This window comes from Mastomys coucha, unplaced genomic scaffold (assembly GCF_008632895.1).
Source record: "Mastomys coucha isolate ucsf_1 unplaced genomic scaffold, UCSF_Mcou_1 pScaffold12, whole genome shotgun sequence".
Classification (NCBI taxonomy): Eukaryota; Metazoa; Chordata; class Mammalia; order Rodentia; family Muridae; genus Mastomys; species Mastomys coucha.
In genome coordinates this window covers 18,080,870-18,104,834 of record NW_022196894.1, presented here as the reverse complement: position 1 = coordinate 18,104,834, position 23,965 = coordinate 18,080,870, and the positions used below count along the sequence as shown (strand labels likewise).

Sequence of the window (23,965 nt, the reverse complement as noted above, 5' to 3'; positions counted from 1 at the left end):
ATTGAGGGTCAGTGTCCTAGAGGAGTCTCTCCTGCCACAGGGCAGATCAAGGTGATATTTCTTCTGATGTGCAGGACATTATTCTTGATTTCTGTTTATATGCTGTGCATTGGGCATCATAGGGTTCTAGGACTGCATCTGGTTATCTTGAGTGAGTAATGTCACCAAATTCTGGTTATCAAATGCAGCCTTTGGTGTAGTAGGGAATTTTTATATATCTGAAGCTATTTTTCAACATCTAAAAGGCATTTTTTTTTTTTTACTATTTTATTACAATTAGAATCACAGTTAAAGCTGGAGTTAATAAAGTCCAGTCCTTTGTTTTCAGAGTGTGCTAGACCAGTAGGCTTACTGCCTGGTCCTGGCAATGTTTGCAGAGAGCTCTACAGAAGTTACAGGCGGCAGTTTTCTTGCTTGGACTTCTTACCAGATCGGAGAGCCTGAGAAGGTGGTTGTAGTCATGTAGGCATTTTCATGACTGTGATTTCTGAAGCAAACATCATCCCCTTTAAAATCAGAAGAAAATGAAGTTTGTTTAATGATCTCTTTGCTGAGTCACCTCCTTACATTATAACTGGAATTTTGTTCTGGTAGCACCAATACATGGTTCAGCTACCAGTCCTGAGTTTACCAAGTAATGATGAAAATCAAGAGAGGACATTTATTCAATGTGGCTGCCTTAGGAAGGGGTACAGATAACGGGGTCCAGTGACCCCAAGTTTACTTGTAGGGGCCTGACATGAGCTTTAGGATTAAATGGGGGAAACCAGGGGCACATGGTGTGCCCAATAAAGCAATTCTAGTCAGAGTGCTTCTTGCCCATCCTGGTTCTGAGGTGATCTGCCTATTCTTTTTTACAAGATGGTCACTTCTGTTCTAGGGTACAACTGTGCTTGTATGGATAATTACTCTCCTGGGTGGGAACTGCCTGCCTTGTGAGGTTTGTGATTTATGTATGGGTCTGGGGTTGTTCAGAGATTCACCAGTCTGACCAAGAATAATTTTAACAAAGAGGCTTTTTATTTAGATACTAGCCTGCTGGGGCTATAGCATCCAGCACTTGGGATTTCCAGGATGCAGCATCAAGTCACAAGAAATCAGAGGGTAGGAGAGACAGCTCAGTGGTAAAGAACACTGACTGTTCTTCCAGAAATCCTGAGTTCAATTCCCAGGAACCACATGGTGGCTCACAACCATCTGTAATGGGATCTGATGCCCTCTTCTGATGTGTTAGAAGACAGCTACAGTGTGTTCATATACGTCGTAAACAAAGAAATAAATAATTAAGAAGATCAGGGGGTTATAAATGCAAAGAAAGTCACACATTCCATTTATGTGCAGGCATACATCCTGCAAGTGAAAGATTACATTTTTTTTTTTTTTTTTTTTTTTTTTGAGACAGGGTTTCTCTGTTATAGCCCTGGCTGTCCTGGAACTCACTTTGTAAACCAGGCTGGCCTTGAAATCAGAAATCCCCCTGCCTCTGCCTCCCAAGTGCTGGGATTAAAGGTGGTCGTGACCACTGAAGCCTAGGTTAACATTGTGCATAACAACAATTTTGTTAAAAAAGATAAGAATGGCCCTTAACATTCCAGAAAGCCACCTGCCCATAACAACAATTTTGTTAAAAAAGATAAGAATGGCCCTTAACATTCCAGAAAGCCACCTGCCCACAACAACAATTTTGTTAAAAAAGATAAGAATGGACCTTAACATTCCAGAAAGCCACCTGCCCTTGGCCCAGTGCAGCTTTTAGGTAAGAGATGAATGATAAAGAGAAAAGAATAAAAAGGCTAGGAAAGGACATACCTGCTCCTGAGTATGCTGCGGGAGCAAGTTTATTGTCAATAAAAAAGGAGACATAGCCAGAGGCAGATATGTCTGGGAGAGTCCAGAGTGGTCATAACTCTGAACCAAGTGGGGAGGGAGCGGAGAGAGGGAAGCCAGGAGCAGCCTGGAGGCCAAAACTAAAAGAGGGGTGGATAGGCAAAATGCCTGGATTAGATAGGGAAGGGCAGCCTAGCTCAGGGTAGAGAGTGGGGTGTGCCATCAGTACCCTGTAACAGGTAGGGGCTGAGGGACACAGGGAGAACCTGGAGGCCAGGTCTACTCTGATATGTTAAATTGGCACCTCAGCCACTTTTCCTGGGTTTGAAAACTTACCAAGAGGTAATTTTTGTTTTATAGACTTCTTAAGCACATGATTGAAATGTAAAACATCACATTAGCTGTCACATGAAGGTTTAGGAAAGTGGCCTGTTTGCACCTTCAGACTGAAGGTGAATGAAGTAGACTCTGCTATTGCACTTAGTACACGTTCTTGTGGTTCACTGGCTTGGCCTGCAGACTGTGACACTGTCCTCTCTGAGGTTCCTGGGAGACTTCATCGTGCTGAAAAAATGTTCAGTGAATGAATGTTTTGGGTGGAGAGGAGGCAGTTCTAATCTAGTGTCCTTTGAGGCTAAAGGTTCTGTTACTCTGCTGCTGTATACCTACGTGCCTTAGCGTGAGGGGAATAGCCCCCCACAAGAGAAATTCCCTAGACAGGTGAAAGCAATAAAGTTCATTTGGGAAAAACAGATTCACCAGTCAGACAGTACCAGACCCAGGTTCTGAAACTTGTGCCAACAGTGTGCAGAAGTTCAGAGTAGAGAACAGTGTAACTGGCTATAGCTTAACCCAATTCCTCACTCCCTGGCTATAGCTTGGCTAGTTAGCTTACGTATGTCTTCCTGCTGCCCACCAAAACTGGTGTCTGTGACTAAACCCAGTGATAAATGGGTCTTTGGGCAGAGTGTAGTGCCTCAATCGCATCCACAGCATCCCACGAAGTTTTATGGTGTACTATTCCCTCCTGAGGTCATGTGTCCTTTCCTCTTTCCCAGGGCAGCTCGTGCAGGTGGAGGAGAAGGGGCAAGGCTCTGTGCCCTGGTCAGTCTACTGGGTCTACATCCAGGCTGCAGGGGGCCCCTTGGCCTTCCTGGTCATCATGGTCCTCTTCATGCTGAATGTGGGCAGCACCGCCTTCAGCACCTGGTGGCTAAGCTACTGGATCAAGCAAGGAAGCGGGGTGAGGTTATGCATTGCTGAGAGTTGTGTGTGATAATGTGGCCCTGCCTCACTATTCCCTGAGTGTTCTTAGGGAAACTCCTGTAATTGTCACTGAAAAGAAGTCCTAGAAACATCATGGGATACCCCAGTAATGTGCATAACTTTGCTCTGTGTATCAGTTAAAAGATAATTTAAGGAGAGAAAGCAGTGGACAGAGATGTTCTCAGGTTGGGGAACGGATGTGTAACATAGTCTCATAGAACAGAAAAAAAGTCCCCGGCCCATCATGAGTCAGTAAGTAGGGAAGTTGCCAGCTCCCTGTGTTCACCCACTAGAAAAAGAAGTGTGCAAGACTGCCTTGCGTTGGCCATGAGCAGGTCCCAGGTCATTCCCCGTGGCTCGCTCTCTCTCCTTGAGCACGGCAAGTGACCTAGCTGTCTCAGGAATCTTACTCCATGGTATCTTATATCCAAACAGAACAGCACAGTGTCTCAAGGGAACAGAAGCTCCGTGAGTGACAGCATGAAGGACAACCCCTTCATGCAGTACTACGCCAGCATCTACGCCCTCTCCATGGCAGTCATGCTGATCTTGAAAGCCATTCGAGGAGTTGTCTTTGTCAAGGTATCACAGTGGGTGGACTGTGGTGCAACTCCCTCCCTAGGTCACGTGAGAAGCTTGGTTGTGGTGGATGTGGTGCAATTGGGTGGCCCTACAGAAGTAATGTGGACCCTGTTAGTCACCCATGACTTCCGACTACTTGTACTTTCCCAGCATTGGGGATGGATGTCCTGCACAGTGGTCACCTACAGGAGTAGGAAGTGAGCCTTCCTTGAGTACCCTGGTCTCTGGGTCAGACCATTCTGTCTCTTTTCCCCAGGGCACACTGAGAGCCTCCTCCCGGCTCCATGATGAGCTATTCCGAAGGATCCTTAGAAGCCCCATGAAGTTTTTTGATACTACCCCAACAGGAAGGATTCTCAACAGGTTTTCCAAAGACATGGATGAAGGTATTTTTCACTGGTCCTTTCTTACATCGTGGAGTACTCACTAGTGCTCACTGCCTCTAGCCTTCCCTCTCTTATCCCCCCCCCCCCCCCCCCCCCCCCCCCCGCCCCCAAGGCCAGTACAGAGAGAATACGCAGCTTTGTCTCTCCTAAGACTGAGAACAGAGTCTGGCATTTGCATCAGTGTTGTGGATATATTTAATCTCAATCAGAGGCTTCTACCTGTCTTTGATCTTTCAGTTCCCAAGTAAAAGTCATACAACTTTATTATTAGTTAAGCCTTTAACAGCACTAATGCTGGGCAGACATCTACTCGACTATGCTATTAGAATCTTTCCTATTGATAACCTCGAGTTTTTACTTACCGTGTTCCATCTGGGCTGCTCTTAACTCCAGTAGGCAGCCCTCATGGCCATGGCGTCTTCTTTCTCCACCTTCCTCTCTTTCCTTGCAGTGTCATTTGACCCAAAGCCCCCCCCCCCATCCCTAAAGCTGGCTTATGTTTCTTCTGTTCAATGACTGGCTTTTGGCATCTTTATTTAACCAGTAGCTTTAAATCAAGGAGCAAGGTCACATTGTATGAATGATTCTCTCATTCCTCTGAGCAGCCAGGCCTTGGGGCCAGTACTTATCATTACAATGTGTATCAAAATCCATCAGCAATATTTTGCTTGAGTTCTCCTTCTGCCTATCTAACTTGAACACAAGGACAGAGAGTTGAGCTAGCAGAGGGGCTTTGGAAGGGATGTCTGCAGTCCCGGAACACACCTGCAGCTTCTGATGGGCTTTCTGTATGCAGCACCGTCTGGGCCAGCACCAGAACTCATAGGCATCCATCATCCAGAATCTAGTATTGCATCCTGCAATAAACAACACTGGGTGTTTTATGTACCTGTCCTAATTCACATAACAGCTCTGCGAAGCATCTGTTGGTTCACCCGTCCAGTACACAAGAGAGTTATATACAAAAAGGTTAACTAGTTTGCCCAAGATCATACAGCTGTTGGGTAGCCAAGTTGGGAATTGGGCTCAGATCTTTTTACCTTAAAGTTAGTTTTTATCTATCTACTGCACAGTGGTGAACCTCAGGGGGATCTTGTTTGAGGGGTCAGTAGGCCAGTGGAAGGCTATGGCTGGAGGTAAAAGGAACTAGGAGCAGGCTCAGTACCAGAACTGGTGCATAACATGTCTCAACTTCTGCACACGTGCAGCCATACTGTGCACATTTGCACAGACACATGCATACTCAGACATGCATATACACCCAGATGTACATGCATGCACACATAGAGACACAGATACACTCTAACATGCATACCTGCACACACAGACACAGCACACACATGCACATGCATGTACATACAGATGCATACGCACACACAAACACACGCACAAGCAAAAAGACAAGAGAGCTAGACCTCTTGGTTCAGTCCTTGCACTGGAGTCTTGCAGGAGGATTGTGAGTTTGAGGCAATCTTGAGCTTTATACTAAGACCCTATCTCCAAAAGGAAAGAAAAATAGCAGTGCTTGTGACAGAGCTGTGGTTTTCCTGAAGATAACTCTGTCCACAGAAAGGGGTAGAGGAGAAGTAGCTAAAAGGAGATGTTGCTTTTGAAGGTTCTGTACACGCCTTTGATGATTACATATGTTTCCGTTTTTCTTGTGTTGGTAAGAACACAGATGATCTTTGTTTTGTTGTTTTGCATGGTTTCCCCAAGTATTTTATGTACACATAATACTTTGTAGAGGGGGACTGTTTAGGAGGAGTTGGGGGAACTGACCCAGAAAGAGAAGGTGGAGGAGGAAGACCACTCCCAGGAAAGTGAGAGCCACTCGGTTGGTTCTTCCTTCATAAAATGTTGAAGTTAATATACAGCCCTCAGGAATTTCATAAAGCTTTCAAAAAAAAAAAAAAAAGACCCTATTAAGCTCCTTTTTCCTTGTTTGTGGGTTCCAAGAGTCTGAAACTCATTCTCTTGTGGTCTCTGCAGTGGACGTGCGTCTGCCATTCCAGGCTGAGATGTTTATCCAGAATGTGATCCTAGTGTTCTTCTGTGTTGGAATGATCGCTGGAGTCTTCCCATGGTTCCTTGTGGCGGTGGGGCCTCTCCTCATCCTCTTCTCACTTCTACACATTGTCTCCAGGTAAGCAGGGTGTGTGCAGGGAGAGACGAGGCCATGACTGCTAGTTTCCTGCTGTGACACAAAACCCATTCTCTCACAGGGTCCTGATTCGGGAGCTGAAGCGCTTGGACAATGTCACGCAATCTCCTTTCCTCTCCCACATCACGTCCAGCATTCAGGGCCTTGCCACCATCCATGCCTACAACAAAAGGCAGGAGTTTCTACACAGGTCAGTGCTGCTGGGGGGTCAAAGGTTTCAGAGGGGAGCTGGCATCTCAACAGTTAGAATTACCTCAAGGGGCCATTCAAGGGATGGGAAAGCTCATTCCCCAAAAGTATTATTGATGCAATGGAAACTGTCTCTGATTAAAACTCAGCCACTTGCTAAGATCCTTTCTAAGAAAATGAGAAGACAGAAACACAGACCAGGAGACAAACGTGGATATGTGACATGCTCCCTTTGAGAATTTATCTCTGAAAGGATATGTAAGAAATAGTAGCTGTTTATGGAATAAGGAACAGATACCTAGAAATTGGTAAAGATTGACTTTTTGAGCCGGGTGGTGGTGGCGCACACCTTTAATCTCAGCACTTGGGAGGCAGAGGCAGGCGGGTTTCTGAGTTTGAGGCCAGCCTCGTCTATGGAATGAGTTCCAGGACAGTCACGGCTACACAGAGAAACCCTGTCTTGAAAAACCAAAAAAAAAAAAGTCTGACTTTTTGTAGTTAACTTTCTAGAACTTCAAGGGCTGAGTAGTTTGCATAGCAGTTGCTCTATGAGCATGAGGACTGGGGTCCCTAGAACCCATGTGATTGCCCGATGGGCATGGCATGGCATGGCAGCTCACCTGTAACTTCAGCCTTAAAAGGCTAAGACACAAGATCCCCAGAGTGAGCTGGTGAGGTAGACTAGATGTGGGCCAGCTCTAGGTTTGGTTGAGAGACCTTGCCTCAGTAAATAAGGTGGAAGAATGAGCCTTCACAAGTACACATGTACACATACATGCACACTCCACACAGACACATGAAAAAACTCCTTAAATTTTCTCTCTCTCTTTCTCCCTTTCTCCTTCCCTCCTTCTCTCTCTCTCTTTCCCTCTCTCTCTCTCTCTTCCCCCTCTCTCTGTCTTACTCATGTATTGCCCATTAAAGTAAAAATTAAGTCATTTTTACATGAAAAAATAGAAGAAAGGGGTTAGGAAAAATTAAGTGATTCATAAAAAGCCTTTCCAACTTAAGATAATGATCTGTACATGTGTTTTCATGAAGAGGAGTGGTACAGCATTCATGTCTGAAATTCAGCATTTTCTGAAGATTTATATTTTCCTGTGAGGAATAAGAGTGACCTTTTTAAAATTTTTAAGTAAACCACAGGTGCCAGCAAGCTCCTCTGTGGAGCTCTGATGTCCCTGGTCTCAAGCCTCCCGGTGATGGCGGTGCCATGTGCTCTCCTGCTGGGCGTAGCCCACCTCTGCTTCTTGGCTCTGCTGCCTTGGGAAACAATTTCCCTTTGCGATAGTATGGCCACACATAGAGCAGTGATCCTACAGTTGCTCTGAAAGTTTCTTTTTCTTGGCCTTGGGCTACTTCTGCTTGCCTTTGAACCTTCTTGCTTTGAGGAAATGACTCCTGACCTCTTTCTAAAGTTCAGTATAAGCCTCTGGATTTGGCCTCCTTTCCCATTCTTCTTACATGTAGATGTTTCTCCCTCATGTCTGTAGCATAAAAAATGTTACTTATTGTTTCTTTCTCTCTCTCTCTCTCCTCCCTCTTCCTCTCTCTCTCTCTCTCTCTCCCTCTCCCTCTCCCTCTCTCTCTCTCTCTCTCTCTCTCTCTCTCTCTCTCTCTCTCTCTCTCTCTCTCTCTCTCTCTCTCTCTCTCTCTCTCTCTGTGTAATAAATTTAATGACTGCATGTACTCTATGTGTGTGCAGGAACCCTGGGTGGCCAGAAGAGGGCATTAAGTACTCTGGAACTGTATATAGCTAGATGTGGTTGAAGGCTGCCTTGTGTGGCAGTTCCTCTGCAAGGACAGTACTCTAATTTATCTCTACAGCCCCTAGGCGTTTTGATTTTTTAAAAGATGTGGTTTTAGCTGGGCAGTGGTGGCACACGCCTTTAATCTCAGCACTTGGGAGGCAGAGGCAGGTGGATTTCTGAGTTCGAGAACAGCCTGGACTACAGAGTGGGTTCCAGGACAGCCACGACTACACAGAGAAACTCTGTCTCAAAAGACATGGTCTTGGTGCGTGTCTTTAATCCCAGTGCTTGGGAGGCAGTGGGAGGAGGATCTTTGTGAATTTGAGGCCAGCTTGGTTCACAGATCAAGTTCAACAACAACCAAGGCTACACAGAAAAACTGTAGCTGGGGGGGAAAAAGATATGGTCTCACTATGTTGCCCTGGCTGGTCTGAAACTCCCTATTTATCCCAGGGTGGCCTCAAACTCATAGAGGCCCACTTGCCTCTGCTTCCTAAATACCAAGATAAAAGGTGTGCACCACCATGCCTTGCTCTTGCTAACATCTTTAGTATGGGTTTTAGTGTTTCTCAAAGGGTAGCTGATGTCAGAACGCCCTGTGTGTATCCTCCTACGTGCAGCCGGTGTTTCTGAAGCTTCCGGTCATTCTTGTGGCTGAAGATCTGAAAGTGCTTGCTCTGGACTCTGTGGTCCGGGAGTGGGGTTGCATGTTCTTTGTTTATCCTTTGCCATTCCCTCTTTCTCACAGGTATCAGGAGCTTCTGGATGACAACCAAGCTCCCTTTTTCTTGTTCACTTGTGCAATGAGGTGGCTGGCCGTGCGGCTGGACCTCATCAGCATCGCCCTGATCACCACCACCGGGCTGATGATTGTTCTCATGCATGGACAGATTCCTTCAGCCTATGCGGGTCTTGCCATCTCTTATGCTGTGCAGGTCAGTGTCTGGGTTGTGGGTGTTTGATTAGGGAAGAGAGTTGGGAAGCAGAATCTAGAATTAAAATAATCTGCTGTGTGTATTAAATACATGTGCTTGTTTGTTTTGAGATAGTGTCATGTTTTAGCCTTGGCTCTCCTAGAACTCACTATGTAGACCAGGCTAGTCTTGAACTCAGGAATCTGCCTGCCTCGGTCTTCTGAGTGTTGGGATTAAAGCTGTATGCCACCATACCTAGCACAGAAATATATGCCTTCAATATCAGTAGTTGGGAGGCAGAAACAATGGGATCCCTATGATTTGAGGCCAGACTTGTGTACATAGCAAGTTCTGGGACAGCCAAGTAGGACCCTGTCTCAAAAAAAGGAAAGAAAAGAAATACAAGTTATTTTCATAAGATAACAAGTAAAAGTGACTGTGATTACAGGTGTGTTCACCACCGTCTCATCTCTGGCACCCATTACTTTCCTGAGTACTTTACCAACCCCCACTTGCTCTTTACATGCACTTTCTGCTTAGAATTCTGTTTTCCCAACATGATAAGTAAGCGTAAGCCTTCTCGTCCTTAGGGGTGATTAAAGGTCCTCAAATAGCTCAGAACGAACCTGAGGATTTGACCAATGACTGTTCAAAGATGTCTGACATCAGTCCACCCAAGTAATTTCTATCACATTTTAAAAAGTGTTACTGGAGTTGTATTTTTTAGAGTCCTTATATTTTAGAGAGACATGAGCTGAAACACTTACCGATATCTTGGTAGAGTGTTGGCGTTCTCCTTCTGCAGAATGGAATGGAGCTGTCAGGAGTGGCAAAGTGTACCTGAAGCAGTATTGACTATAAGTAGATTATGTATTAAGGGATAGTTCTGGCTCTCAGGAGTTTATTAGTCTACTGTACTGTAGTTCTGTGTCATTTGGCTTTTTTTTTTTTTTAACATATTGCAAAGATAAAAATAAGGCAGATGAACTCCAAAGAGCTCTATCTTTGTGGATGTTCAGGCTTCTGTCTAGACCTACTAGCTGGCTGTGTGTCACTCAGCAGTCTGAGGTGCATGGGGCTGTGTTGTCCCTTCCCCAGAAGTGTTTTCAGTACTTGCTTACAGGTTGGACTGTCCATTTGTTCTGGCTGCCAGTGGCAGGCTGAGGTAAAGTGGGTGGGTGGGTCAGCAGTTACCAGCTCCAGACATGTGTTACTGGAAACCAAGAGCATGGTGCACCTGTACAGCCCAGCTCTGTGTTCCATGAGGGTATTGGGTGTGTGGTATGAAGTGCAAAATAACCACTGGGCCTGGAAACATCATGCTGCACGACGAGCATGATGAGCCCCCGATTGGTTTTGTGTGTGGCCCCGCAGGTGTAGGACGCTCCCTTGGCCTGCCTGACCTCTCTGGTAACAGGTTCTCTCTCGGCTCTTGTTTCTCACTCTTAGTTAACCGGACTATTCCAGTTCACTGTTCGACTGGCATCAGAGACAGAAGCGCGGTTCACTTCAGTGGAGAGGATCCACCACTACATAAAGGTCAGAAGCTGCAATAACGCCCGGCTTACTTGTTTATTTTTGAGATTGTGTTTTAATTACAATATTTCTGCCTTGCCTTTCTTCCATCCTCCTTATGTGCCCTTCCTCACTCTCTTTCAAGTTCATGGTCCCTTTCTTCACCAGTTGTAATTACATGCATATATATTTTTTTTTCCCCAAATATAACGTTGCATTATGTATGTAGCTGTATCGTCAGGGAGGAGGTGTCCAGGTAAGCTCCAGTCCAGGGGTTTCCTTGGGCCGTGTTTCTGAAGTATAAAGCATACATCATTTTAACTCTTAGCCTGGTCTAGCTGAGTTCATACAATGTTACGTGTATGCACGTTTCCAGGACCTCCTGGTTGGCAATACTGGAAGAGTACCAGTTGCCTGCTCTTCCCTGGGGAGGGCCACCCGCCCCACTCCCAGCTTTAGCAGTGGCCTGTAGTTGTTTGTGCAGGGCTGAGGCTTCCCCTGCTTTGCCTGTGGAGTTTGGCGTGTGCCCTGGTGTCATCCTTGTTCAGCTCAGCTTTGGGGAGCCATATTGGTGAGACCTTCTGGGTGTGGCTTCTGACATTACCCAGGCTCACAGCAAAGCCTCTGCTCCTCTGGCTCCTACAGCCTTCCTGCCCCTCTTCTACAGTGTTCCCCAAGCCTGAGGTTTGGAAGGAGGTGTTTTAGAGCTGGATCCTCAGGGAGGGGGCATTCTGGTCAATTCCAGCTCAGGGGGACTCTGGGCCCTGTTTCTGAAGTAAATTAAAGAATAAAGTAAAATATGTTATTTGAATTTTTAGTCTGGACTAATTGTCTTTGACTAAGGATGGACCAGAATCCCTTGCTGAACCTTCGGCGGAGATTAGTACAGGATGAAATTTAAAGGTGGAGACTTTTCCTAACCCGGAGAGCTCCCAAATAATTGATGCCGAGACCTATTAAGTTCATTCAGCAAGCTTAAAACACCGCAGCTGAGCAGTTACCCTAACTGTGTGCCGTCTAGCTCCTTCCCCAGCCACACGCACACCTGAGTTACGTGCAGTGTGAGTTGCCCTGGCTTGCTCTGCTCCGTCTGTGTTCTCATGACGGATTCCCCGGCCGAGTCCTCCTCATGCCTGTGACATTCTTCTTTCTCCCCTTGCCTTGTGGCCCTTCTCCTCTCACATGCTTCTCTCCAGCTCTTCTCCCCAGGACCCCAGCTGGGATCGGAAGTACAGTCTTTCTATCTCCTCTGCCTAATTATTAACCAATCAGAGGTAATTGGGGAGCGTTCTTTATACCACATTGAACAGGAGATTCTTCAAATATTCATTACAGTGTCCACGTCTAGATTGTAACTAAATCTGGGGCACAGGTATCTACATCTGAATACACAGAGCACAAGACCGACAGATCGGTGTGGGTCTGGTCTCAGTAGACTAATGTGCTCTGAGGCAGGAGCCGGGCTCTGTAGTATATGCCTTTAACAGCTGCATGGTCAATTCTAATCTGTGTTATCCACAGAAACACATAGGCTTGGCTGTTCCTGATAGTATTGGTTCTTCCCACCCTCCCCCAGCAGCCTCTCAGTTTGGCCTTGAGGTTTGTCTTGCTCATGTCCTCCCTGGAACTCTGCAAGCATGGCAGGGCTAGCGGGGACTTTCGGGGCTGCATGTTTCTCAAGATCAGCCATTTTGTAAACTACCCTGAGAATCACCGCATTTACACCATTACTCCCAGTGAAGGAAACACGCCACATTCTAAAAAGCTGATAGTCAGGCGGTTTTGAAGAACTCTTCTCATCGAGAACTATATGTTCTAGCAGATGTATCTTCACTAATTTGAAAACGAACATCACTGATTGTCAGAAGATATTACTTACTTAGTTCTTTTGATACAGGGTCTTTCTGTATAGCTCAGGCTAGCCTGGAAGTCATGATCCTCCTGCCTTAGTCTCTCAAGTGTGGGCTTCATGGGCTTTTACCACTGTATGTGGCTTACAAGATTTTTAAAAATATGCATTTTATTTATTTATTTAGTTAGTGTTTGCATATGTGTGTGTGGCACACATGTACACATGTAGAGGCCGGAGGACAGCCTGTGGGGATCGATTCCCTCTTTCTAATCTAGGGTTCCAGGGATCCAATCCAGATTGTGGAACGAGGCAGCCACCACCTTTACCTGCTAAAAACCGTCTTGCTAGCCTCTGTCAGATACTCTTTCTCTTTTTCTTTTTTTGAGATAAGGTTTTTCTTTGTGTAGCCCTGGCTATCCTAAAACTCTGGAACTAACTCTGTAGTCCAGGCAGTCCTTGAACTCAGAGATCTACCTGCCTCTGCCTCCATAGTGCTAGGATTAAAGGTTATGTGTACTACCAGCACCTGACTTTATCAGATATTTCTTAAATGTCACAAATGACTATTCTCATACAAAGTTCGGGTAGCTTTGTGAGGTGCCTGATAACAGCTGTTCTGCATGTTTAGCTGGTGCTTCTTTGTACAGAGCTGCGCTCTGTGGTGAGCACATGTGTATAATGTGATACTGAGTAACTATTGCTCTTGATGAGTCTTTTGCTGGAAGAGAACAGGATAATAGACAGTGGAGGGACAGCGGACACTGCTCAAACTAGTGATTCTTTTGAAGATTGCTCTCCTGATGCCAGTCAGCAACCCAGATTCCTATCCCAGCACAGTCGTTCCAGTTTGGAGTGTCAGGCTTCATTCCTCTACACACACACACACACACACACACACACACACACACACACACACACTCACATGTATACTCCCTTGTGCTCTTCACCTTAGTGGTATGAACTCAATGACTACTTGCCAGAGAAGTTTTAAAACACTGAGGGATGACTGCTATAACAAATCACACAGGACGTTCTAACAGCCTTTTAATGTAGTCATGCGTTCCCAGGGCCAGATCAGTTCTGCACAGTTTGAAGATGAGGAACTAAAGAGCAGAGAGGTGAAATGGCTTGAGTGGGTTGCACTGTCATGAGTAGCATGTGCAGGTCACAATGCTGTGGGTGGCATGTGTGGGCCATACTCCCATGGGTGGCAAAGCTGGAATTGCAGTCTGTAGTTCTTGGATTGGCCAACATATTTAGATGTTCAATAAATGTTAAATACCTTAATCCACTTTTAATTCAGGCCAGTGGTATAATTCTGTTTCAAGTGGAATGTTTTCAAAGGATTGCAATGAAACCTGTTGAAGGGTGGGAAGGTCTCATGTTCTGCCCGAAGGTCTTCCCTCTGTCCATGGTGGCAGTGTTGTGCAAGCAGGCATTTGCAAACCGTGGTAGTAGCCATGTGCTGTGTCTCAGTCTGAGTTGGTGGGCTGTGAACATTTACTGTCAAAATATTCTTTGATAGCAGGGTTCAATGGTGGCAGCTGCCTTGGCTGCCATGCTTGCCCTCTCTGGTAAGCTTTGCTACACCACAAGAATCTGAAGCACTCGCTCTCTCCTCAGACTCTCTCTTTGGAAGCACCTGCCAGAATCAAGAACAAGGCTCCTCCCCATGACTGGCCCCAGGAGGGAGAAGTAACCTTTGAGAATGCAGAAATGAGATACCGGGAAAACCTCCCTCTGGTCCTTAAGAAAGTGTCCTTCACCATCAAGCCCAAGGAAAAGATAGGCATTGTGGGACGAACAGGGTCAGGTAAGGACTGCTCTGGTCTCTGGAGAAATGTTGGAAGCGATCCAGATTTAATCTTTGGTCAGCACGTGGCAGCTTGTCAAAGATCACTTTCATCTTTACAAGCCAAATCCCTGATACACAAGTCATTATTGTCTCAGGCCCCTCTGGAACCAGCTTTCTAAGCTTGCCTTTAGCCTTGCTCTGGGGACAGGCAGTGCTTTCAGTGTGACTTGCTCTCAGTCGCAGTCTCAGAACAGAATACTTGGAGCATGTGGCAGAGTGCAGAAGAAAGCACCCAGAATAGAGTCTCACAGATAAGCAAAATCCCCCACAGGCCCGCCTAGCTGCTGCATTGTTAGTCGCTTCCAGATATGGTCAAGTTAACCAAGATTAGTTGTCATAGGTCACCCCTGTCCACTCAGACAGTCACATCTCCTCGTGACTGTCTCATTTCTAAAGAAAACAATCACCGTATCATAATACTGCATAACTTAACTGTCCCACATACACTGTAAACTAGTTATATATTTTAGAATAGGTGGCAGTGTCTCTGGAATGCTTTACTCTTTCAGCATATAACAATAGCCACTAATATTATCTTGGTCTATTATGTTACATTATATGTAAAGAAAATACAAAGATCTGCTTACTGTATGTATATATGCATAGTCTTAACAAAATAGATTAGAAACATGTCAGCTACAGTCTTTGTTTTAGCGTCTGGTCACGTGTCCTTAGCTGGCATTGATGACCACCTTCCTCTACTAACCATTCTGTATTCCCTCCACCCCACACAGCACCTCAGCAGCTTTTGGTTCTTTTAGTGGATGAGTGACGTATACCTCCGTCTCTGAAGGGTCTGAGCCCTTTGTCATCCTACTTAGACTGGGTTATACTTTTCCACTGACTTTAATCAGGGCATGGTAAAACACCAGGAGACACCCAAAGGATCTCCTGCGCTCCAGACGTGATCGTCCTTCCCTCCATTGTGGAGAAATAATCCAATATCCTTCAGTAGTCCCAGTCAATCATCTTTCCTTAACATTGTTGGCCCAGCAGCCAGGGCAAAGTGCAAGCTTCAAGGTGAATAGAATGCCTGTTGGTTCTCCAGAACACTCTCCTATCTAAAGCCAAAAATTCTAAGCTAGCAGAACTTGTGGGAACAGGGTCACTAGGGGGCAGTAATGGGTAGAAACATTCCCTTTCCTACCCCCTGATTCCTGGACCTGTGAAACAAACAAAACTGTGGCACACACACACATACACACACACACACACACACACACACACACACATCTATGATGATGAATCCAAGCATATATTGCCTTCTAGAGAACCCTGTCCCCTCTCTTCCAGGCAACTGCCACCTGATGACACTGTGTCTACAAAAAGGCCTTCCTAAGCCTGGACAGATGGGTCGGCAGTTAAGAATACAGTTGCATTTTCAGAAGGCCGGGGTTCGATCAGGGTTTGGTTCTCTTCACCCACAGCTCACAACTGTCTGTAATTCCAGTTCCAGGGGATCTGGTGCCTTTTTCTGACCCAGTGGGCACCAGGCACATATGTGGTACACATATACATGCTGGTAAAACATAAAAGTATTATTATTACTATTTTTTAAAGATTTATTTACTATTATTATTTTTAAAATATTATTTATTATTGTATCTAAGTACACTGTAGCTGTCTTTAGACACATCAGAAGAGGGTGCCAGATCTCATTATGGGTGGTTGTGAGCCACCATGCGGTTGCTGGGATTTGAACTCTGGACATTTGGAAGAGCAGTCAGTGCTCTTAACTGCTGAGTCATCTCTCCAGCTCCTATTTATTTATTATATGTAAATACACTGTAGTTGTCTTCAGATACCCCAGAAGAGGCCATCAGAACTCATTATGGATGGTTGTAAGTCACCGTGTGATTGCTGGAATTTGAACTCAGGACCTTTGGAAGAACAGTCAGAGCTCTTAACCACTGAGCCATCTCTCTAGCCTCTAATTATTATTATTATTATTATTATTATTATTATTATTATTTTTAAAGGCCATTCTACTGTCCCATCAAGCCAGCTTCTTATTAATGGCAGGGAATGTGGTAAGATGGATTTCATGATCATTGGCCCACTGTCACACTTCTCTGGTTGTAAAGTGAGTTCCTTGGTCAGAAGCAATGCTATGTGAAATACTGTGCCAGTATTTAATAATAATAAGACTGCACATAATACAGACTGCACATAATAAGGCAGTCTGTAGTTCATAGATGGTGGTTTTGGCAAAGCATTATGGGCAGGGAAAGAAAACCAATGAGCAGAAAACAATATCTGTTTCAGTAAGACTAGGTCATTGCCCTTTCTAGAAGAAAGTGGTCCAGTGTAGTCAAGTGGTCAACTTGACGCTAAGTGACTGACTCATAAATCCCCCAGGGAATGGTGTCATGTCAGTGGCTCAGTGTTGGTCTCAGTTGCTGGCCAGTCTGTCGCTCAGCAACAGCTGCAGCCAGGTCAGCCTTAGCAAGTGAAAGTCCATGTTGTCCAGCCCTTGCACAACCTTTATCTCTGCCACCATGGTCACTTTATTCATGGGTCCATTGAGAAAAGACAAGGATGGCCAGAGAGAGAAGCTGACTGTCTTCAGAGTGGTCATCCTATTTGCTTGATTATTGAACTCCTCTGCTGATGCCACCTTTTGATGAGCATCTACATGGGACATAAGTATCTTCATATCCTTTGCCCATTTGGAGAGATCCCCAGATGTCTTTCTCATTAAATTTTCCAATCATGTTCTTTCCAGGTCCCTGATCACTCACCCAGTCCATTGGCTGCAGCCTATGAATCAGTAAATAGCCACACTCCCTTCATTTCTCCTTCCAAGCAAAATCCATGACCATGTATACTAACCAAAGTTCTGCCTACTGTAAAAAAAAAAATTCCCCTTCATTGATATCTTAGTAACCGTTCTATTGCTGTGATAAGATGCATGACCAAAGCAACTTAAAATGAAAACATTTAATAGGTGGTTTGCTTATAGTTTCAGAGAGTTAGTACATGATCATCATGGCAGGGAACAGGGTGGGAAGCAGGCAGGCAGGCATGAAGCTGGAGCAATAGCTGAGTGTCAGTCATAGTGTCTCAGCATTGTCCTAGAGCATGATTATAATGCTGTGACTGATCACTCCTGGCAGCTCTTGTATGATGTGCAGAGCCATCAGTAAACCAGGCCCTGGTCTTGTCTTCCCTAGTCAGTCCATCCTAGGGCACACTCCATGAGGTTATCTATTGCCCAAAAGCCTATGGAAGCCATAGGCTCTGGGGCAATTCTTTTTGAGACTGAGTGCCTCAGTGTAATAGCCCTGGCTTTCCTGGAACTTGGTTTGTAGACCAGGATGGCCTCAGACTCCCAGAGATCTACCTGCCCCTGCTTCTCAAGTTCTGGGATTAAAGGTGACTTGCTCAAGTCCAATCACATATATAACACTTCCATTTAGTAATAGATTGCTTCTGTACACATCCTACTTCATAGCTTATTGGGTCAGATAATGCCCAGCTCATGATCGACAGCTCATGTGGTAGCCCATTGTTAAATGTTCATTGCTAGGAGTCTGCCCAGCCTGGAATGGGCTGAAGTGGGACACAGAGTTGGACGTAGACAGGAGACTGCTAATCTCTGCCCTTTAAACTCTCTGTCTATGCTATATGCTGAAGCTGATTGTCTATAAAAAAAAAATCCTAAAAACTTTCTACTAGTTTGGGCAATTAACACTCGTTGCATAGCAGCAAGGCATTAAGTAAAATATTTATTGCTATCGCTCTCTTCCCTGTCCATGTGGGAAGCCAGAAGCCTCTCTCACTAGCCTGGATAACTCTTTGTGAACCCAGGAGGAAGGAAAGGAAAATAATTAAGATGCTTTATACAGGCAAATATGTATATATATATATATATATATATATATGTATATATATATATATTTTCATGCACCCACACTCTGGCTGGGCCCGACTGTCTCAATCAACACTACAAGTATTCATGCATGCTTACATACATACACATATACCTACACAGGTATGTGAAGACAAACAGACATATGCATTTGGATGGATGGATGGGGCAGCGCCATTTTTTTTCTTTGGCCTTTTTATACCTTCCTAGACAAAAAAGTTTCTTAGAACAATACCTCAGAGATAAAGTGTTACACAGAGTGGGAGTTACAGAAGGATGTTGATATTAAGTTCAAAGCAGTGTTTCATTCTAATATGCTCATTATAAGTTCAAGACAGCAGTTTTTGCATGGCCTTGCCTTATCATAGTGCACACCTGTGACTTTATCCTTGGACCTTTATTTTTTTTTCTTGAACACAAATTTGTCCCCAGTCTATTTCTCTTTTTAGTTTAATTCTGAAAGCTCATTGTATTTCTTATTATGCAGCTTTTACTTACTATATGAGGAATGGGCACATTCTATTCTTGATTCTAGCTTTATTACCTCTTTTTAGTGAAGCAACTAAGGCTATCACTTAAAACTTTCTAGGCCGGGCAGTGGTGGCGCACGCCTTTAATCCCAGCACTTGGGAGGCAGAGGCAGGCAGGTTTCTGAGTTCGAGGCTAGCCTGGTCTACAAAGTGAGCTCCAGGACATCCAGGGCTATATAGAGAAACCCTGTCTCAAAAAACCAACAAAACAAAACAAAACAAACAAACAAACAAAACCCTCTAAAATTATTTGAATCAAATCAAGAATTCTTAAGTCATTAATTCATCTAAATAGCATTAATTAGTGAAAGTTCATCTTTATGTTGATTTGTAGAAAATCTGATCAATAGGGTGGGCTAATGTCCAGGGGTTATTAGATTAATAATGACAGGAAAGGCATATCAGCTGCAAAAATCAATCCTGAGCTGACCAATCACAAGCATGCAAAAACAATGGGCCACCTTTCAGGAAGGCTGCTTGTCTTAGATGGCTCCTTGTCTTAGATGGCTCCTGACAGTTAATTTTCTACTAAGGCCCCATAACAGGCCAAGGACTGTTTCCAAGAGAGAACAATTGTCTATAGGTGATGGTAGAGCCTTGCTCCAAAATACCAAGGGGCTTCTTTCTGATTTACGTACAATGTCAGAGCATCTCTGTCTGCCACTGACACCTCAAGTACTATCAGGTCCGCTGGATCATGTAGTCCCAGGTAGAGCAGGCTGCACGGCAGCCTGGACCTGTTGAAGAGCCTTCTCCTATTCCAGGCCCCACTCAGCTAGCAGCTTCCTGAGTCATTTGTTATATGGGCCTGAGTAACACACCCAAGTGGGGAATGTGCTGTCTCCAGAATCTAAATAGGCCCACTGTCCTAGTTGCCTTTCTGTTGCTGTGAAGAGACACCATGACCAAGGCAGCTCATGGAGGAAACAGTTTACTAGGCTTACAGTTTCAGAGGCTGAGTCCATGACCATCATGGCAGGAGCATGGCCCAGGTGAGCAGGCATGGTGGTAGAGCAGTAGCTGAGAGTTCTTTGTCCTGATCCACAAACACAAGGCAGAGAGAGCTAACTGGGAATAATACTGTTGCTTTTGAAGCCCCAAAGCCTGCCTCAGTGACATACCATCTCCAACAAGCCCACACTTCCTAATTCTTCCCAGATAGTTTCACTGACTGCGGACTAAGTATTCAAACATGTGAACCTCGGGTGGGGAGGCATTCTCATTCAGAACACCACACCCGCTAAGGACTGTCCTTCTCTCTTGGTGGTAGGAGCCAAGTGTAATAAATTATCCTTCATCTTGGCAAGAATATGTCTGCATTTGTGTTACCAGCAAATCCAAGGTGTTTGCTCCCTCCTGCTCACTTGGTACAATCAGCACAATGTCATCAGTATAGGGGACCCATGTGATATTTGTAGAAGAGACAGATAATCAATATCCCTTCAAACTAAGTTATGAAACTGGGCTGGAGAGTTAGTATATCCTTAAGGTAAAACTGTGAGGATATATTCTTGGCTTTGCCAACTAAAATCAGATTGATTCTGGTATTCCTTATGGACAGGTACATAGAAAATGGCATTTGGTAGATCCATAGTCGCATACTGAGTAGCAGGACATGAATAGTGTAATCAAGGTAGGACACAGCATCTGGTGCAGCATCTGCAGTGTTCATCCCCTGGGGTCTTTCTGTCTTCCGCACAGGCTGGATCAGAGCACTAGAGGGAGATGTGTGGTGGCCACCACTGCTGGGTCTTTCAAATGTTTGTTCTCATTCTTCCAGTAAGTGGATGTTGGGTTTGGTGTACTGTTTTCCCTAGTAAAGGTAACTCCAATGGCTTCCATTTGGTCTATCTAAGGATAATAGTCCTCAATTTACAGACCATAGAACCAATGTGGGACTTTTCCAAACTTCTAAGTATATTTATTTCAATTAGACTTTCTGAGACTGGGAAATAACTACAAGATAAGTTTATGGACTCGCTGGACCTACTACTACAAATCAGTCTTGAGCCAAAATTCTGCTGATCACTTCACTGCCTGGCTTAGTTAGGGTTTCTATTCCTGCAGAAAACATCATGACCAAGAAGCAAGTTGGAGAGGAAAAGGTTTATTCAGCTTATATTTCCACACTCCTCTTCATCACCAAAGAAAGTCAGGACAGGAACTCACACAGGGTAGAAACTTGGAGGCAGGAATGGATGCAGAAGCCATGGAGGAATACTGCTTACTGACTTGCTTCCCCTGCCTCGCTCAGCTTGCTTGCTTGTTTTTTTTGTTGTTTTTTGTTTGTTTGTTTGTTTGTTTGTTTGTTTGTTTTGGTGTTTCAAGACAGGGTTTCTCTGAAGAATAGCCCTGGCTGTCCTGGAACTCACTCTGTAGACACAGGCTTGAACTCAGAAATCCGCCTGCCTCTGCCTCCCAAGTGCTGGGATTAAAGGCATGTGCCACCACTGCCCGGCTCAGCTTGCTTTTTTATAGAACCCAGGAATGGCATCACTCATAATGGGCCCTCCCACCCTTGATCACTAATTGAGAAAATGCCTTACAGCTGGATCTTATGGAGGCATTTCCTCAATTTTCTCTGTGATAACTCCAGCTTGTGTCGAGTTGACATATAAAACCAGCCAGTACATTGCCATGAACTCCTACTTTAACTAGAGGGACAAAATGTATCTTGGTGTCTTCCAGATGTCAGTTTGAACCTGTATCCAATAGACCCCAGCTTTGATAGACTGTTTCCCCCAGTGTGCAGTTATCCGTGTAAAAGGCCATAGGTCCCCTAGGAAAGGATGGGGTAAGGTAAACCTCAAGATCTTTCCTCAGGGGACCTGTCCATCTCTCATTCAAGGCGTTTTGGGTCTGCAAAGTGGCTCACATGTAGATATTGGTTCACAGGCCATGATTCCTTATTGCTCTGATCCAGTGTGGTCTTTCTTCCATTTGTTTAAGAATTTTTCTGCTTATACAGACCAAAGAAAAATGCAGCAGGTTTCTTATCTATATCATACTTGGGAATACCATGATTGATTAGCTAGTACCGTAGGTCCATATGGCTCATGCCGCCATAAAAATCTCTTTGCCTGATCTGCCCACAGGTGAAGCTGTTGTAGACATGGCTTTGCTTGGCTGCCTTGTATGATAACTATACTCACTGTGTCTCTGACAGTCAGTGGTGTTACCTGACCCTGCTACTCAGGAGCTCAATTAAACCCATGGAACTTAATTCATCCAGTTCAGTAGCCCCATTCCAATCCTAAGGTCTGCCACAAGGAAAGGGAAATGACAAAGGCCTTCAGAGGTGCAGGTGGTTAGAGTGGGATTGATTGAAGAGACCAGGAAATAAAAGAGAGAGACCTTTATGGAAGCATTTTATCATTTGGCCAGAACAATGAAGGGCAATGGTCTCTTGTGTCTTGGCAAGAGTGGAGATTATATGCGTAGATGCAGAGGACTTGGTGTTCCATAGTCTGTAAAGGGGAGTTTGGGGGTGGAAGATACTATCTGCATATTTGTTTCCCTGTGGTCTCAGTGCTTTAAATACTAATGGAGGTATTTGATCTGCTCACCGGAACTTCCTGTACCCTGAACTGCCTGTAGATGTTATCTCTGCTCTGAGGTTTCTGGGTTATTAGCCAGGCCCAAAGGGCATCGAAAGAAAGAGGAATACCATATTCATCTGGCTGTTTCCTGCTGGGCAGACAAAGTTGGGTTGTTGGGATCTATGTTCAGGATATGGGGATGGGGGAAGGTTGTGTTGACTTCATGTAGCAGGAAGAGAGTTTCAGCTTGTTGGCTGTGGTGGATTATGTGGTTGTCCTCCTTTCTTCCTGGAGAAACGTTTGAAAACAGTCAATTAGACAAAGACCAAATGAGTAAGACCAGACCATGGGGTACCCTGCAGGGGACCTAGCAAGGGTAGCCATTGTTCTGATGTGGAACTTATGACAGTCATTGGATCCAGGAGGAGCTCAACTAAAAAGTTTAAAAGACAGGGTAGAATGTTCTGTGAAGCATCATTGTTTCTGGATGAGGGCACGGGATCCCATCCCGAGCAGTCATGAGATCTACTTCTCTTTACTTTTGGAGTACCCCAGCAGCCAAAGAATCACATTGATCCGGAAGGATCTGAAATTTCTCTAACTTGTTTTTAAAGAGCTAATGAGACAGGAAGTTAATTGATGCAAAGGAACTCTTACCCCAGCAGTTTTAGTTCTGAGTTCCTGAACTAGTCTGGGTTCACTAGTCAGAACTTAGGTTGGTGTTCTGTCTGGACTCCACCCCCACAGTTACCTGGCAACAGCCAGGTAAGCCTGGCCCTATAAAAGGAGTTGCTTGGCCCCTCCTCTCTCTCTTGCCTCTTGCCCCTTTGCTCCGCCTCTCTCTCCATTCCCCTCCCTACTTTTTCCCCGTGGTCATGGCGGGCCTCCACTTACCTACTCTCTCCTTCTCTCTGCCTTTCTCTGCCTTTGCTACCTTCTTAACTCCCCTGATCATGCCCTAAATAAACTCTATTCTATACTATACCGGTTTGTGTCTGGTCCCTGGGGGAAGGGATGCCTCAGCATGGGCCCACGGGGGCACCCCCTTCCCCCGCACCTGCTAGAACATAATCTTTTTTTTTTTAAAGATTTATTTATTATTATATGTTATAAAACTGTAGCTGTCTTCAGACACACCAGAAGAGGGCATCAGATCTCATTACAGATGGTTATGAGCCACCATGTGGTTGCTGGGATTTGAACTCAAGACCTTTGGAAGAGCAGTAGGTGCTCTTAACCACTGAGCCATCTCTCCAGCCCCAGAACATATTCTTATAGCTCTCTTTTTATGATCACAACAACTTAAAGAATGAATTCATAATAAAGAGTCTGTGTAGAAAGAAGATTTTATTAAAATGACTTGCAAGCTTCAGTCCAGCTAATTCAACAATGGCTGGTTGTGAACAGAAAGTGCACAATTTAGTAGTTCTGTCCATGAGGCTGGATGTCTCAGCTAGTCTTCAGTGTGTGCTGGAATCCTGAAGAAGTAGGCTCTAATGCTAGTGAAGGGATAGACTTGCTAACAGGGCAGCGGCAAGCAGGCAAGAGAGAACACTTCCTTCTTCCACGTCCTTATATACTCTATAATATATAGGCTTCCAGCACAAGAAATGGCCTCAATTAGATCTGTTTTGAAGGTGTGTTTCCCCACCTCAAGATCTGGATTAAAGATCTTGTGGTTCCTACCTCAAAGATTTGGATTAGAAGTGGATCTTCTTCCATGTAGC

The 23,965-nt window shown here is 44.9% G+C and overlaps 1 protein-coding gene across 3 annotated transcripts in view; it reads left to right on the top strand.

Moving 5' to 3' along the window:
• Positions 1–23,965, top strand: part of Abcc5 (ATP binding cassette subfamily C member 5) — a 109,197-nt gene that overhangs the window by 59,474 nt on the left and 25,758 nt on the right. For all 3 annotated transcript variants that reach the window (XM_031363420.1, XM_031363419.1, XM_031363421.1), the window contains 8 exons: positions 2,886–3,070; positions 3,529–3,675; positions 3,932–4,061; positions 6,051–6,204; positions 6,284–6,412; positions 8,911–9,097; positions 10,526–10,615; positions 14,067–14,256. In XM_031363420.1, the coding sequence (XP_031219280.1) occupies positions 2,886–3,070; positions 3,529–3,675; positions 3,932–4,061; positions 6,051–6,204; positions 6,284–6,412; positions 8,911–9,097; positions 10,526–10,615; positions 14,067–14,256 (1,212 nt within the window). The remainder of the gene's footprint in view (positions 1–2,885; positions 3,071–3,528; positions 3,676–3,931; positions 4,062–6,050; positions 6,205–6,283; positions 6,413–8,910; positions 9,098–10,525; positions 10,616–14,066; positions 14,257–23,965) is intronic.